The 15,735-nt window shown below is 41.9% G+C and overlaps 4 protein-coding genes across 4 annotated transcripts; 1 reads left to right on the top strand and 3 right to left on the bottom strand.

Moving 5' to 3' along the window:
- Nucleotides 1–64: 64 nt before the first annotated feature.
- On the bottom strand, nt 65–1,252 carry SS1G_11594 (predicted protein; the record flags this gene model as incomplete). Its single annotated transcript, XM_001587551.1, has 2 exons — nt 65–150; nt 199–1,252. 2 exons carry the CDS (start codon nt 1,250–1,252, stop codon nt 65–67), a joined length of 1,140 nt encoding a protein of 379 aa, XP_001587601.1.
- A 2,719-nt stretch (nt 1,253–3,971) lies between these two features.
- On the top strand, nt 3,972–8,215 carry SS1G_11593 (hypothetical protein; the record flags this gene model as incomplete). The annotated part of the gene is made up of 5 exons (XM_001587550.1): nt 3,972–4,149; nt 4,203–4,654; nt 4,830–7,527; nt 7,866–7,894; nt 8,132–8,215. The coding sequence occupies 5 exons, from the start codon at nt 3,972–3,974 to the stop codon at nt 8,213–8,215; spliced, it is 3,441 nt and encodes a 1,146-aa protein (XP_001587600.1).
- Nucleotides 8,216–9,805: 1,590 nt separating this feature from the next.
- SS1G_11592 (hypothetical protein) lies at nt 9,806–12,310 on the bottom strand (the record flags this gene model as incomplete). Its single annotated transcript, XM_001587549.1, has 10 exons — nt 9,806–9,860; nt 10,005–10,192; nt 10,347–10,671; nt 10,742–10,908; nt 10,961–11,017; nt 11,084–11,124; nt 11,177–11,343; nt 11,395–11,489; nt 11,542–12,211; nt 12,294–12,310. 10 exons carry the CDS (start codon nt 12,308–12,310, stop codon nt 9,806–9,808), a joined length of 1,782 nt encoding a protein of 593 aa, XP_001587599.1.
- Nucleotides 12,311–13,951: 1,641 nt separating this feature from the next.
- Nucleotides 13,952–15,647, bottom strand: SS1G_11591 (hypothetical protein; the record flags this gene model as incomplete). The annotated part of the gene is made up of 3 exons (XM_001587548.1): nt 13,952–14,551; nt 14,621–14,745; nt 14,801–15,647. 3 exons carry the CDS (start codon nt 15,645–15,647, stop codon nt 13,952–13,954), a joined length of 1,572 nt encoding a protein of 523 aa, XP_001587598.1.
- Between the last annotated feature and the right edge of the window lie 88 nt (nt 15,648–15,735).

Genomic DNA, 15,735 nt, shown 5'->3' with positions numbered 1-15,735 from the left:
AACTTGATCGATATAGGGAATGTGCCATTTTTGGGTGGTTTCGCCCAGCAGCTCGTAGTGCTAACTAAAGTCGACAAACAGGACATGTTTTCCTGCCATTATTTCCTGCGTGTAGTGCTGAGTGAAGACATTCGGAACAGAAGAGATGGCCTATATTGTATTAGAAATGCTAGAAAACGCATGTTATCGAAAACATACCACAATGTGTGACCGTCAAATCTGTAGGGTTGTCCATACAGATAATACACTGAAAATCCACCAATTTGACTGGCTTCGTTGCTTCATCCTGATTTTGTTGTTTGATTAAGTCTTCCTGCCGTTTCGCCTTTGCCGCTTCGTATTCTTGTAAATTTGCATTCTCGGCAAGATCAACTACTTCGACATCATCCTCCGGTTTCATTTCCTGTGGTGAAAGCTTGCGACGTTTTGCAGATGCGGATCTCGAGCCTGTTGTTGGCTTTCGTCGTTTTGGTGATATTGCTCGTGTGAGCGTAGCTGGACGTAAACTAGTGCCGGAAAGAGCTCTGCGTCTTTCTGATGGAGGAGCCATAGCTGGTGATGAATCAGTGAGATCAACTACGCCGTAAGGATTGGATGCTTGACTAAGCATTCGTGGTGGCGATGCAAAAGGATCGTCAATATCGCCGGTGGGCTGTGGAAATAAGGAATCCCAGTTAACGTTTGATAGGGACTCTGCGTCCTCGTCGTAGAAAGAGGAATCTCTTGGTCGTTGTGGGGATGTTCTTGAATTTTGTCGAGCCGCTTGATTTGGAGATGGTAGAAGGGGAGGTGGCGATCGGTGTCGGTTGCTTTCATCAAAAGGATCAAAAGAAAGAAGATCGAAGGGAGATGCGCTCCGAGGTCGTTTTATATGACTTCGACCACGTTCTGGATTCGAAAGTATTGTAGATGCGGATGTGGATGCAGTCGCAGTTGCAGTTGTGTTTGCGATTGCATTGGCATTTGTGTTTGCCATTGAACCGTAAGTTTGAGAAGATAGTTCTGGTTGTACTTGACGTGTGCGAGTTTCTGGAATAAAAAGTGGTGATGAGGATAAACCGGGAAGCTCTAATCTATTCCCGGAATTTGTCCGACTGATTGGAGGTAAGGTTAAAGATTCATTTGCCTCCGTTCTACCAACAAAAGATTCATTATTCCATGGCGTACGGTGATTTGAGAATGAGTTTCCGATTGGAGCTGTATTCGAATTTCCATTATTGTAATGAGGTGAATATGGATAGCCTGAGGTCATTTTGGGATGTAGAGATGAATGAGAAATGACAACATAAATACTCTGGTGAATTCGAGTACAATACACAGAGACAGTTAGGAGCTCACAAACAAGACTCAATGAAATGCACTCCAATGTGCTCACGCTTGGTGTGATTTAAATGAAAGAGAGGGAAGGGTACGGAGTAGGTACTGAGTATCAAGTGAGTAGAGAAATAGAAATAGAAATGAAAATAGAAGTAGAAATAGAAAGCTGGAAGCTGGAAGCCCAAAGATATTAAGGGATCGAGTACCCGTCCTTTAATTGATTGTTGATGAGATTTGTTTCACACATAAGCGTAATGGTAATATGTCAGTAGGTAGTAAGAAAAGAGGAAGAGATGAGGTTGGAATGATTTGTTTGTTTGTTTCTTTCTTATCATGCTCCGAGAAGGCAAATTCAATTCCCCTAATCATAAACAAGTGTTGGTGTGGTGGTGCTGTAGTGCTCCGTGGGTTTTTGTGTTTTTAGGGTTTTGAGTTGTAATTATAGCGTAGGCAGCTGAATTTTAGTAATGGTTACACTAAAAAGAGAGCTACCAGGCCCGAAGTCTCACTAGTATAGGAATAAGGAATAAGTAACAAAAATGTAACTTCTGGCGGCCAAAATGTCGGTGTCACGATTCACCATCGCAGGATTAGTATCATGTGAAAAGTATAATCACGTGATGTGCTAGCTCTGCTAGCAGTCAGGAAATCGATAGTATATAGTCAGAATAGTTTCATAGTTTAGGAGCTTCGTGCCCAACTTAGTTATCGATTAGTTTACCTACATTCTACTTGATCTAGTAACGAATTCACTTCCAAGTGAATACCAGTGATAAAGCCTTAACCTACAACTACCAATCAGACGAAACCTCAGGCAGCCGCTGCCTCCAGTACAGTATCGTTACAGTCGGATTATTCGATTCGGAAAAAGATGGATATGGCGGTTAAACAATGATATTGTTACGAGGTTTGCCGTCTAGATCACGTGGAAGTGCTCTAGGCTCTCGAGGTAGTTTATAACTAGGCGTCGAGCAGGGACTTAAAGTAATGACAATAATGATATGCAATTCGTAACTAATAGTAGAGTATACTAAATGATTGATCTTGAGCACGAAGCTCTATACAAAGGAAATCCATCTTGATTATATAGACCTTCGTGTTCTAGCTGATCAGTAGGATCAGTATGGCTCAGTACTGAGCTTGCTGATCCTCACTGAGTCAGTCACATGATATTGGTAGCACGTGAGCGTCTTCTTGTTACCCGGCGTAACAGATTGTAACGATACTGTACCGGAGGCAGCGGCTGCCTGAGGTTTCGTCTGATTGGTAGTTGTGGGTTAAGGCTTTATCACTAGTCTTCACTTGGAAGTGAAGTCGTTACTAGATCAAGTAGAATGTAGGTAAACTAATTGATAACTAAGTTGAGCACGAAGCTCCTAAACTATGAAACTACTCTGACTATATACTGAACAATAAAGGGGGCCCCTAGGAGCTTTCTGGCTCCTCAAGACTCCTTATCACGCGATTTCTGATGGTGCGTGCGCATACGATCTTCAGGTGACCAAGATCACATACTAATTCGATGAAATCTGATCGTGTTTGCACACGGCCTAAGCTCTCCTAATTAATCAGTTTGCTACCATCGTAACACCATCAATCCTAATGGTGAATCGTGACACAGATATACATACAGTTCTAGGAACTCCCTATATAATAATATAACGAATAATATTGTATCTAGGTATTTAAATATTATAAGGCTTTTATTTATCATTAACTATTATCTAGATATATATATTTTAATGAATAAGAATTATTATTTTTAGTATAAAAAGGAATAATGTTACGACGGCGTAACATAACCCGCATCAGGTAACCAATTAGTTAGCAGTATCATGTGACAAGTGTCACCTGATCCGAAAGCCGACCGACTTCGTGAGAATCGATCGGCCCTGAGAATCGATCGGCCCTTCAAGAGTCGATCGACTTTCAGAACACGAAGGTCTATATAATCAAGATGGATTTCCTTTGTATAGAGCTTCGTGCTCAAGATCAATCATTTAGTATACTCTACTGTTAGTTACGAATTGCATATCATAATTGTCATTACTTAAGTCCCTGCTTGACGCCTAGTTATAAACCACCTCGAGAGCCTAGAGCACTTCCACGTGATCTAGACGGCAAACCTCGTAACAAATAACTTAAAAATGTATATTGATATATTTTTGAATTTAAAGTATCTATATCATCAGAATAACCTTTTTTTATTTGAATTTATGTAAATCATTAAATCAATAACCACATTGGATTCAACTTCGAATTCCACCAGACCTGCACACGGAGAAGGCACCCATTAATCAACCAATCGATAAGAGTGAAGTGAGGGGCGAAGAGAGCTGTTAGATACCTCTTATCGCGGACGAGCAGAGATTTTGTATAGCCAGCCTCGTGTAATTCCACGCAGCCTTGTATATGAGACTTATCTATGGCCTCGCAAAAGCTTTGTCATCGAACACTCCGTAGATCGTATCGCGGATCGCGCCCCCGCTCGCAGAAAAAAAGAAAAATTATTGAGAGGGCTACAATTTTCGAGGCTTCCGAGGACATCACTAAAACAATCCGTTATATCGTGTTTTGCTTGATGTTTCAATTCAATATTGTATTTTAACTTCGTCATAACAATGATTTAATACAATTAATTTTCTTTTAATACCATGCTTCTTTCACTCCGCGCTGGTCGTGCAAGTAGGCCAAGCGCAAGCTTTATTCGCCTTGCAAAGTATCGAGCCCAGAAGCCTCAACATATCCTGATACCCTTTAGGCCATGGCGAACATATTCCACCGAAGCAGATGCTGCAAGGGAAGAGTCAGCCAGTACAATTGGTCAACTCAGTATGTGAAGAAGATCTTGACATTTGACTTGAACCTCAGCTAAGCAGATGTAGAAGACGACCCGGAACTTCGATTAAATGAGATAGGAGTACAACAAATAAGTGGTTATGTGTACTCTCAAATATTCGCGACGGAACAATCGCCTCCTTCCCAAGAACTCATAGATCTCTCAATGGATCATTTGCGAAGGCATGAACTGTTTGGGAAAAACACCGACCATGCCCCTCCAATATGCTTCGACCTTCCTGAACTACATGGTGACACACTTGATGAGCATTTCTACAAATTAGGTATTGATGCTTCCGAACCATACTTGACATATGCGAAGGATTTCGCCAAGGTGGAAACCCCTCCTCGGCCGCTAGAATGGTCACATCAAAGCGGATGGACGAAATACGGTGGCGATGGTTCGATGGAAAGCGTCGAGGCGCCAAATGAGGATATGTTATGTTTCGATACGGAAGTTATGTGGAAAGAAAGTTCATTTGCCGTGATGGCTTGTGCCGTTAGTCCTACACATTGGTATACTTGGTTGTCGCCGTGGCTATTAGGGGGAAACCACCAGCGACCGTCAACTGATACCTCTCGGAAATCCAACTAAACCTCGAATTATTGTCGGGCATAACATCGGATATGATCGGGCAAGGGTAGCTGAAGAATACGACATAGTTCAATCGAAGAATAACTTCTTGGACACTATGTCATTACACGTTGCTGTCAATGGAATGTGTTCACGTCAAAGACCAACATGGATGAAGCATAGAAAAGATCGAGAATTACGCGAAAAGATCGCTGCGGAGACGGACAATGCGGAATTAGCATCATTGCTAGGGCAAAGGTCTCTTATGGAAGAGGAGGAAGCAGAATTATGGATAGGCAGAAGTTCTGTCAATTCATTGAGGGATGTTGCCAAATTTCATCTCAATGTCACAATCGACAAAGCGGAAAGAGATGCATTTGGTGAATGTGGCCGCGAAGAAATCATGGCGAAGCTTGATTCACTTTTAGATTATTGTGCAGCGGACGTTGACATAACCCATCGAGTTTACAAAAGAGTATTTCCCAATTTCATCGAAACATGCCCGCATCCCGTCAGTTTCGCGGCGCTGAGACATCTCTCATCGGTAATACTCCCAGTCAATAGGTCATGGGAATCCTACGTCGCGAATGCCGAAGCTACATATCTCAAACTGTCTGATGCAGTGCAAGAGCGACTTCTTGCACTTAAAGAGAAGGCGTTGGAGATCAAGGATGATAAACCGACATGGAGTAAAGATCCTTGGCTGAGACAGCTTGATTGGTCCGGTCAAGAGATCAAGTACCTGAAGAAAAGAACAAAGGACGGGGATTTGAAGCCAGCTAAACAAAAGATGGCTGGTAAGCCAAAATGGTATAAGGATCTCTACCCAACAGCCGCTGGTCCTATTAATTTATCGGTCCGCACTCGAATCGCGCCGTTACTTCTACGCCTAGCCTGGGATGGTTATCCATTAGTATGGTCTGACAAATATGGCTGGACCTTCAGAGTCCCAATTGAAGAGGCACATAAGTATACTGAAAAGCAGATGCAAGAGTGTAATGCATTTGAAGCTCCTGATATGGCTCTACGAGACGATACTTCCGCTGCTTACTTCAAAATTCCGCACAAGGACGGACCATTGGCAAGGTGTGGAAATCCAATGGCGAAAAGTTACATGCAATACTTCGAGAAAGGTATACTTTCATCCGAGTTTTCGTATGCAAAAGAAGCACTTCAGATGAATGCTTCTTGTTCTTACTGGATAAGTGCGAGAAGACGTATACAGTCCCAGATGGCTGTCTACGAGACGGACGGAGCAAAGGGCCCTGCAACATCAGAATCACAGTCGGAATCACATTCAGAATCGCAATTAGAATCACAATCAGAAAATCAATTAGAGTCCCAGATGGCTGTCTATGAAACAGATGAAGCAAAGGGCTCGGCAACATCAGAATCGCAGTTGGTGTCGCAATTAGAATCGCAGTCCGAATCGCAATCGGAATCGCAGTCAAAGCCACAGTTAAAATCGCCGTCAGAGACGGGCTATATTTTACCACAGGTCATTCCTATGGGGACGGTGACCCGGAGGGCTGTCGAAAACACATGGCTTACAGCAAGTAATGCCAAGAAGAATCGTGTCGGCTCAGAACTAAAATCAATGATAAAGGCACCACCCGGTTATTGTTTTGTTGGTGCAGATGTGGATTCTGAAGAATTATGGATTGCTAGTCTCGTTGGAGACGCCCAGTTCAAACTACATGGCGGGAATGCCGTCGGCTTTATGACTCTAGAGGGTACCAAAGCAGCTGGTACGGATCTTCACTCTCGAACAGCGAGTATCCTTGGTATCACCAGGAATGATGCCAAAGTCTTCAACTACGGTCGGATATACGGGGCTGGTTTGAAGTTCGCGTCAACCCTGCTCCGGCAATTCAATCCTAGTCTTTCGGAATCTGAAACTTCAGAGACTGCTGCCAATCTCTATAAAGCTACCAAAGGCGTGAAGACCAATAGAAAAGCTCTCCATCCCGGGCCCTTCTGGCGTGGGGGAACTGAAAGCTTTGTGTTCAACAAGTTGGAAGAATTCGCAGAACAAGAAAAGCCACGGACCCCAGTTTTGGGTGCAGGAATAACACAAGCCCTGATGGCACGCTACGTTTCAAAGGGTGGCTTCATGACATCACGCATCAATTGGGCAATTCAATCATCGGGGGTAGATTATTTACATCTCCTCATCGTATCCATGGACTACTTGATTCGTCGCTACAATATCAATGCCCGGCTAGCCATCACCGTTCACGATGAAATCCGATATCTAGTTAAAGATGATGACAAATATCGTGCCGCATTGGCATTACAAGTATCGAATTTGTGGACGCGAGCTATGTTTTCGCAACAAATGGGAATCAATGATTTACCACAATCCTGCGCCTACTTCTCCGCGGTGGATATTGATCATGTTCTAAGAAAAGAAGTCGACATGGATTGTATAACCCCTTCACATGACACCGCAATTCCTCCTGGCGAATCAATAGACATCCAAAACCTTCTTCTCCAACCTACCGCGCGCCTCGATCCTACCATTGTCCCCACAGATCCTCCAAACCCCTCCATTATTCCCTATGAATCCCGTATTCCAGTCATGGAATCCCTTCAAAAATCTACTGACTTAATGTTCTTGAAAGCGCAAATCACTTCTAGTGACCAAGAACTCAAGGATATTTTGAAGGAGAAGAAGAAATTAGATGGAAAGAACGCACCAGGGGAACGAAAAACTAGAAAAAATGACGTTGTGCCATATCATACGTATGCGCACTTAATGGAGGAACCCATAATGGTCAGCGATGCGTTGAGAGTGGGTAGGTCATTTGATGCGGCCAAGGGGAGAAATTGGGCGTGGGATGTTAAAGGAAAAGTGGGTGGTACGAGGAGTGGCGCGGGGGCTAGAATGTAGATGAAGGGCTTGAAGTGGAGTTGTGTGGAGGCGTATTGGGAGATTTTCATGCTTCTTTTCATTTGGGATGAATTCTATGTATGATGATATTTTGGGCTCAAGGGGGCGGTGGAGCGAAATGTACTAGGAGTATTGGCATCAGTATTGGTATCTAGGATTTTTCTTTGTTCATTAATTGGCTGATTTGTACTATACGGTTCACTAGCACGTGGCTAAAACTAACGAGGGAGAATTTGAGGATAGGAGAGGAGAGGAAAGGAGGCAATGTACAAGTATGTTTTTAACAATACAAGTAAACATTAAATCATATACCGAGGCTTAAGCACATCTCAATGTTTCTTGCCTTTTCTCTAGCTATCACGTATTAAAATGATGAATGAGGTGTAAGGTTAGGCCACACAGCTAACCCCAACAAGACTAGTATAAACCAAACGTCGCACCTCGACTTCTTGACTTCATTCTTTCAACAGCATTGCGATTTATCAACAACAATATTAATACATCTATAGGAGATTGGCAACCATGACAAGAATATTCGCGTCAGCATAGTCATATATATATATTGTTCGTCACCCATCGATGAGCAGACTTGAGGAAGAAAGTATGAGGAGTCAAATGGATGTAAGATTAGGTGAATGTTCATTTAGGAGACAATATCTACAGGAGGGAATGTCCCAACGGTACCAACGTACCTACTTCATTCCTCTTGGAATCCTAGGTTAAAAGGTGGAGAAGGTTTGGTGTAAGAATTGGTTTGTATATATGAAATTCGACCGTACTATTTGATATGAAGTTTACACTACCTAGATACCTGAATATAAACTCTTGTAGACTGTAGACTGTAGACTGTAGACTGTAGACTGTAGACTGTAGACTGTAGTCTACGAAGTTACATGTAGTAATGTGTGTTTAAGAGTGGAGGTTTATATATATGTATGTCTTTTTTCAGATTTTAGGTCTTGTGTCCCGAGATGGTGTTTCATGTATTTCTTTTCCGGGTTTGATATTCAATATTTGTGACTGAAGGTTGGAAACAGAGGGATGGAGGGGAGGGCTTGCCCCATGATTCGATTGTGGTTTTTTTTTGTTTGTTTGAACTTGATACTCTGTGGAACGAATGGTCGTTGTAGTTCTTGCGTGCTGGTGTGGGTTGAGCTAATTGATCTAGTTGATTTGGTTGGTTGGAGTATAAATTTTTGAGATATATCCTCTTTTTTTACCTCGTAAGGTTTTAGGGATCTTTCCATGCTTCTCATTAGAGCGGAATAGTAATGTGTGATTGTGTAAATATACCATATACCCATTCTCATTGCACAAGTCAGTAGATAAGTAAGTATTACGTACGTAAATAACAGAGTATATTTCCTCCCCTGCATCTGCACATCGCAGCTAGAAAGTATATCCTTAATAATCTTACATCCGTATTACAGCATACATTTTCCAGGGAAAGCTTTAAGATAGTTGACTGTTGACTATTGATATACCGATTCTGATAGTATGATAAGAATTATATCACCCCTATTCCATTTTTATAGATATAGATTAATAAACTAAGGTTACTAGCTAGTTTAAGTTTAAGTTTAAGTTTAAGTGTGCATGGGATGAAATAGATGAGGGTTATTAATAAGACCATATTCGCATATCTTCGATCTAGATGATGTAAGATCTTAAGATTTAAACTTAGATTTGTAGGGTTTATATATAGTGATATTAAGTACTCTATATAATGTAGGCTACCCTTGATATCTCATTTAAGGTTGTATTAAAATTATAAGCTTAGATATATTTACTTATTAAATTCCTACTAAGAAGGGATCTTATACTTTTCTAGGTTTTGTTATGGAGGGGGAGAAGAGACGAATTTGAGTATTAATGGAGTGTAATATACATAGAGTTATAAACCCTATTATAATTTGCCAAGAATGAATTTTACAACAAACTATTTAGCACACCCTCTCACTTGCCCGTCAAAAAAGAATATCATAAAAAACAATAAAAAAAGATCATATACAGATCCCATTTCAACTATATCTTTTCCCCAAATCTATCTACATAGCAAAACACAAAAGTGAATATTCAAGTTAGAAAAACGAAACCAAAACCCAGTAGCCAGCCCTTCATCAAACACTAAACCGAGTAAGTGCCCATCACATCACATCGACAATTCACCGATCTCTTTCCTACTAACTCCCTAATTTAACAACTACCACAACAACTTCGTACAACCCAACAACATAACTACCACACCAAAAATTAGCAAGATGAATCATTCTCGCATTTTCCATCTCATACCCGGCCCGATATCCCATCCATGTGTGAAGAGGAAATAAAAAACGAGACATACCGAAAAAATAAGTTCCCGCTACAGTTGGCAAAACCCACGCACTTTGCGCAAAAGCGAATCCGGAGTTTGTATTTGAGATACCTGCTAGACCGGCTAATGTGATAGAAAGTACGAAATTAACCGCTATGCGGATTTTATCTGCGCGGGTCATTTTGGGTCGGCTGAGGACGTTGAGAATATTCATTAGGATGAGGGTTAGACCAGAGGCGAGGAAGAAATATGTAAACTACCTGGGTTAGTGCGGGCTGATTTGAGGTTTTTGAGTTGGGGCTAAGGGAGTGGAGAGGGAGATTATTGAAGTGAGGGTAAGGGATAAAGAGTGCTCGCTGATAAGTGATGCGTGATGATGAAAAAGAAATTTAAGAGCTTATTATACCTACCACAAGAGTAAGAACCCCTAAATTCTCATTCCATTCTTCGTTGGGATCCGTGACTGCATTATCACTTTCCGGTGGATCAATCCCAAAATTATCAAATAAGGAATCTTGAACGGTAGAAAATAAAGTCGTAATATTTCCCAATTGTTCTATTGATTTAAATGTTGTGTTGCCGATATTGAACAAAGCCTTTTCAGTATCCGTAAACGTTTGTGTGAATTCTGGTGAAAATTTCTCAAAGATTGTTTCGGTGATGTTTGCTAGGCGTGTTTTAAGGTCGAGACTATTGATGGCGGGATTTTTCTTGAAGTTATCCACATATTCTTTGCTGACTAGACTTTGGGGATATTAATATACTGAGGCCTTGAAGAAGAGGCGTGGTGAGTTGAAATACTCACTTAATTACTTCGACAACTTTTCGCCATCGAATAAATTGCGCAGCACCTTCCACGAGAAAAACTAGTGCGAGATGGAATGGAAAATGTAAAAATGCCCATATTTGTTGGCGCATGGAGCCGAATTGGGATCGATTGAGCCAATCAAAGTATAGCATGTAGAGGAAGTACTTGTTGGCATGGTCAGTGGCTACACGAAAATCTTGAGAAATGGAGACATACAATTATTCCAACAGCTGATACAATGGTGAGAATTAGTGATGCGGTCCATGACTCCTCCTGTTCTGCAATCTATATGAAAGTCAATAAATCACAGCCATTGACCAACAGCTATGAGGCACATACATCCGCAATGCTTTTGCTAACTCCAATGATACCCTCCCCCACTGCAACAAGAGTTAGTGATCATTCATCTGTATCTCAAGATCAGTGACTCACAAATAATCAAAGTCAGTAAAGTCATTCTTTGGACGAGATGGGATCCTCTAAAGCTCAAGACCTTCCACTTCGATGATATAGCAATGTTTACGGCGGTCTCCATGATAGCCGCGATATACCAAACAATAAATACCTTTCCAGTCTTAGATGTTTCTTTCGTGAACCCACTATGGAAATATTAGCTAAAAGTGATGTATAAGAATATGAGAGCGACGAACAAGAAAGTAACGAAATATATCATTGCAGCAATGCCATTTGCCACAACGATAAGAAAGAGTGGAGTTTTGGAATTCTTATAATACCAAACATGGTACTGAACGTTGGTTAGCTACGGAGTTTTCTGTCAAAGGGCCGGAGTAGCTTACCAGTATAACTGAATACTGAAAGCTTAAAACAAGTCGTGAAAACATTAAAATGATTGCCAATGACCGGAAAGCTCCGGGCTTTTGGTCTGATGAATTGAAATCTGGTCCGACAATTGCCAACCCAATCATAACACCAAATTGACACGCCTTTCCAATCCTCTCCAATACACTATCCGTAACAAATCGAACGTCAAAAAGGCTAACTTGTAACCATAAGAACCAAAGAATGCAAAAGAACCCTGCATATGACTTAAGTGCATCAATCTCGTTGACATCGTGAACATCGTTGAAGGTTGTCAAATTCGCAACAAAGAAAAGGTCATAAAAGAGTTCCATATTGGTTGTCTCCTCATATCTTCGAAATTCGGGAGTTTCGAACATTTCTTCTTCCGCATCATCCTTTGGAAAAGGGTCAATCTTTCTATCATCATACTGATTTTCGGCTAATTCGTCGTATGATTGTTTTCGAGCAATATTAATAGGACCAGATATGTTGTATATGGCACTCGGGGGTGTGGGGGTTACCGAGTATTTTCGTCTGTCATGAGCCAGAGGACTTTCGAATAACTTTAACTTTGGCTGAGACCTCTCGTCTTCTTGGTACGTAGATATGTTACTGGAGTTCTTTTTCAGCGGAGTTGTGCTGGAGACTGAGCTTGATGAAAGATGTCTGTTTAAACTTATGATTAGCCAAATATGATAGGACTCTCAATCTGCTGCTCCTCATCGGATATATCTAGAACCCTACTGACCTTTCGTGCGACGACATGGTGTTTTTCAATAAGCGGTAAATCCTGAGATATCACCTCTGAATGATTCAACTATAGACCACACAAATAACTTGGAATGAACGACAAGGACTTAAAGAAACAAGACTTACGTGGTTTTCCCCATAAATTATAGCAAATAGAAAAAAAGTAAATTGGGGTAAAAGGCATTTGCGGCACGCACTACACAGATCACTAGATCTAGGAGCTCTGTAGAGCCATCCGTGCGAGTTTGAGACGTTGTTGAGTTTATGTACCCTCATTAACCACCGCAGATCTAATGCATTGAAATCAACGAAAGACCCTAGTCTCGCAGAAAATAAGCAATCAAGTTTCCCAATGTTCTAAACCAATATGTGCGGACGAGATTGTCGTGGAAATGTAATGTTGATGTTTTATCATCCTTTCGTGACGAAGGCCTTCATACGCATTGTCCACGGAGATGCTTCATGAATCCAGCATACTCTCTAAACTTCCCAATTGTGGAATCCGGCTCTTTCTGACATCTCGGTTTCTTCTCATCCACAGTTCATCTCTTCTACCTTCCCATTCGCCAAGTCTTATCGTCACCAAGAGAAAGCTCCGGTTCGTGGAAGATGATTCGACACACCACTGTTTCAAAACCCATATACTTCCCACGGACGTTGTCGGAAAAGCTTGCTACCACTTGAAACAAATGAGAACGGGCAAAATCATAGAATTTGAGTTCTTTTAAAACGCGGCTTAGATTGATGGGTATGATAACGATAACTAGAGATTATTTCTCGAGGGTTTGTTGATACATGAATGAACAGGAAGATGATCTCTGGATACCGAAGTTCTGTCTCAGAACTTCAGATTGCGCGTACATGAGGATCATCATGATAAACTTCCGTATACTTCTGAATTCTTATTCCAAGTCCAGTTAATATGTGGGACGATTCTTATTCTTTTATGGCAATTGTGGTTTTGATTTGGCAAAATCGAGTGGTAGAGGATCTCACTGTTGTTCGGTTTGCCAAGTGCTTATGTAAGCCTCCCCTCATCCCCGCAATCTATCTGCTTGTTTGAATCTGGGAGTCCAAACCTTACATACGCAATATAATTCCCAGCGTATATGAAGGATTATAGGAGCTGTAGAGTTGGTCTATATATTCCCACGAATATTCCATCACCATTATTTTACACGAAACATTTCCTAAGCAATACACAAACGCATTTATCATTATTTGCTGTCATGGTACACAACAAGCATTTCTTTTCGCCATATGCTTCCCGATATCCTGGCCTCGTGGATAGCTCTGTTTTTCAGAAATTGTTGCATGTCCAAATATGCTGGAATATAGGCTTTGGGGGCTAGATTATGGAGTAGAATGATTTGACTTTCTAAGAAGCTTTCCTTTATGTCTGAGGTCCCTGGATATAGGACATTAGGCAGAAGGACTGCGACCGCAGGTAGAGGGATGTAATACTGTAGTATCCGCTATGGAATCTCCTATTTTTCAGTGTCTCGCTCCGAATATGCCACCTGATATAAGAACTGCTTATTTCGATGATATTCTTCAAATTCCATGAATTTCTCCAGAGGTGTAAAGACTTACAGAGACCATATTGAGAGATTAGGCACCATTCGCCACATGTCCAAATTGTTTTTCCCTTGGCTTCTATGCTTCTGCTTCCATAGCCCCTCCGGCAAGTATCGCCTCGACCATCGATTCATTCCTCTGCCTCCCGCTCTTCCCCAAATCCTTGGCTTTCCTCACCATACTCCATTGTAAGTTACCCGCAAATTTACCATTTACCGAGTCATAATCCTCGTTAAAATCCAATCCTGTCCCTACAAAAAGCCGATCAATAGTCTCCAGCGACTGTCCCGCCGTCTCGGGATAAAAACACCAGACAATGGCGGCATTCACCACATTCAATACCGCAAAAATAACATAAGTCTTATACCCAATATTCTCCAAGGCCGGCGGTGTAATTTCCACGACTAAAAAGTTACCAAGGAAATCTGCGGCTGCGGCTAAAGAAGCACCTTTTGCGCGGATTTTTAGTGGGAGGATTTCAGGGGGATAAATCCAAACTGTGGCCATCCATCCCCATGTAAAGCAGGCTTCGAAGGCAAAGATGAATATAACCGCAATAATGCTAGCTGTAGGTGTTTCGAGGGAAACACAAATGGCTTCGGCAATGAGGACGAGACACATTCCGATGGCGTTGGTTATAAAGAGTTTGCGACGGCCCACACGGTCGATAGTCCACCACTGTTTTGGTTAGCCTTTGAAAGGAGTGAACATTGGGATAGTATATGGGGATCTAGAGTGATGACGAACTGTAAGGAATGATGCGATGATATAAAATAATTGTAAAAAACATCCCAGGAAAAGTGACCTCTCTTGACTCATCCCCAGACTACTTTGAAATAAGGTAGGAGCATAATAAGTGACGATGTTAATACCTGTTGGAATAAAGATTAGACCACGAAGATATATTACGCATCAAAACAGACTCACCACTCATCTGCTGCATAAACTGAATCCCCAAAGCCAGATAAAATCTTTTGTTAGCCTTGATTCCATTGTCCCTGAATAGATCTCCCCACGTGCCTTCCTCCTTCTCTTCAATCATAATCGCCCCCATAATCTCCTCCTTCTCCTTCTGGACCCTAACATCATCAACGCCCACGCCTCTCAAGCTAGCCAACACCAAGAGCCCCCTATCCTCATTTCCATCATGCCTTATCAACCATCTCGGCGTATCCGGTAACCAGACCGTAACTACTAAGATATAAACCGCAAAAACACATTGAAAAAGCAAGGGAAATCGCCATTGCAACTCAGATTTCCGAAAGTAAACCCCATAATTAATCCAATAAGCCAGCATGAGGCCGAAAAGCATAGTGCTCAATTGACAACAAACTTGCCAACCTCTCTGCGCCGCGGCCGAAATCTCGCTTTGGTAAACGGGTGTTACACTAGTAACGTATCCGATTCCAATCCCTGTAATCACGCGTGCAACCATAAATTGCACCCTTTCATAAGAACTCCCCATTAATACACCCCCTACCATTACAATAAATGCCCCCAGAAGAAGTGTTCTTTTTCTCCCTAGGTCTTCGGTGGTAAATGCAGCAGCGATGGCCCCGAATACAGCACCGACATCGTAAAGTGCCGTTATTGTTCCAATCATTAATGTACTTGGGTTTCCCATGCTAGAAAGCCAGTAGGACGATATTACGACGCCGGACATGACACCTTGATCATATCCGAAGAGGAGGAAGCCAGCTGAGCAGACGGAGGTTATGGCTGCTATAAGTGGTGGTCCGTGGAGGAATTTATTATGGCTGGGTTTCGAGGACATTGTGGAGATTTGGTGGTGGCGAAGGAGAGGAATGAACGTTAACAAGCTTTTGAAACGTCCTCAGACAGACAAATTATATTCGGTAGAC

The sequence above is a fragment of the Sclerotinia sclerotiorum genome, genomic scaffold, assembly GCF_000146945.2.
Source record: "Sclerotinia sclerotiorum 1980 UF-70 scaffold_18 genomic scaffold, whole genome shotgun sequence".
Classification (NCBI taxonomy): Eukaryota; Fungi; Ascomycota; class Leotiomycetes; order Helotiales; family Sclerotiniaceae; genus Sclerotinia; species Sclerotinia sclerotiorum.
Note: the sequence above shows the minus strand (reverse complement) of the source record. Positions and strands in the feature narration are given on the sequence as shown.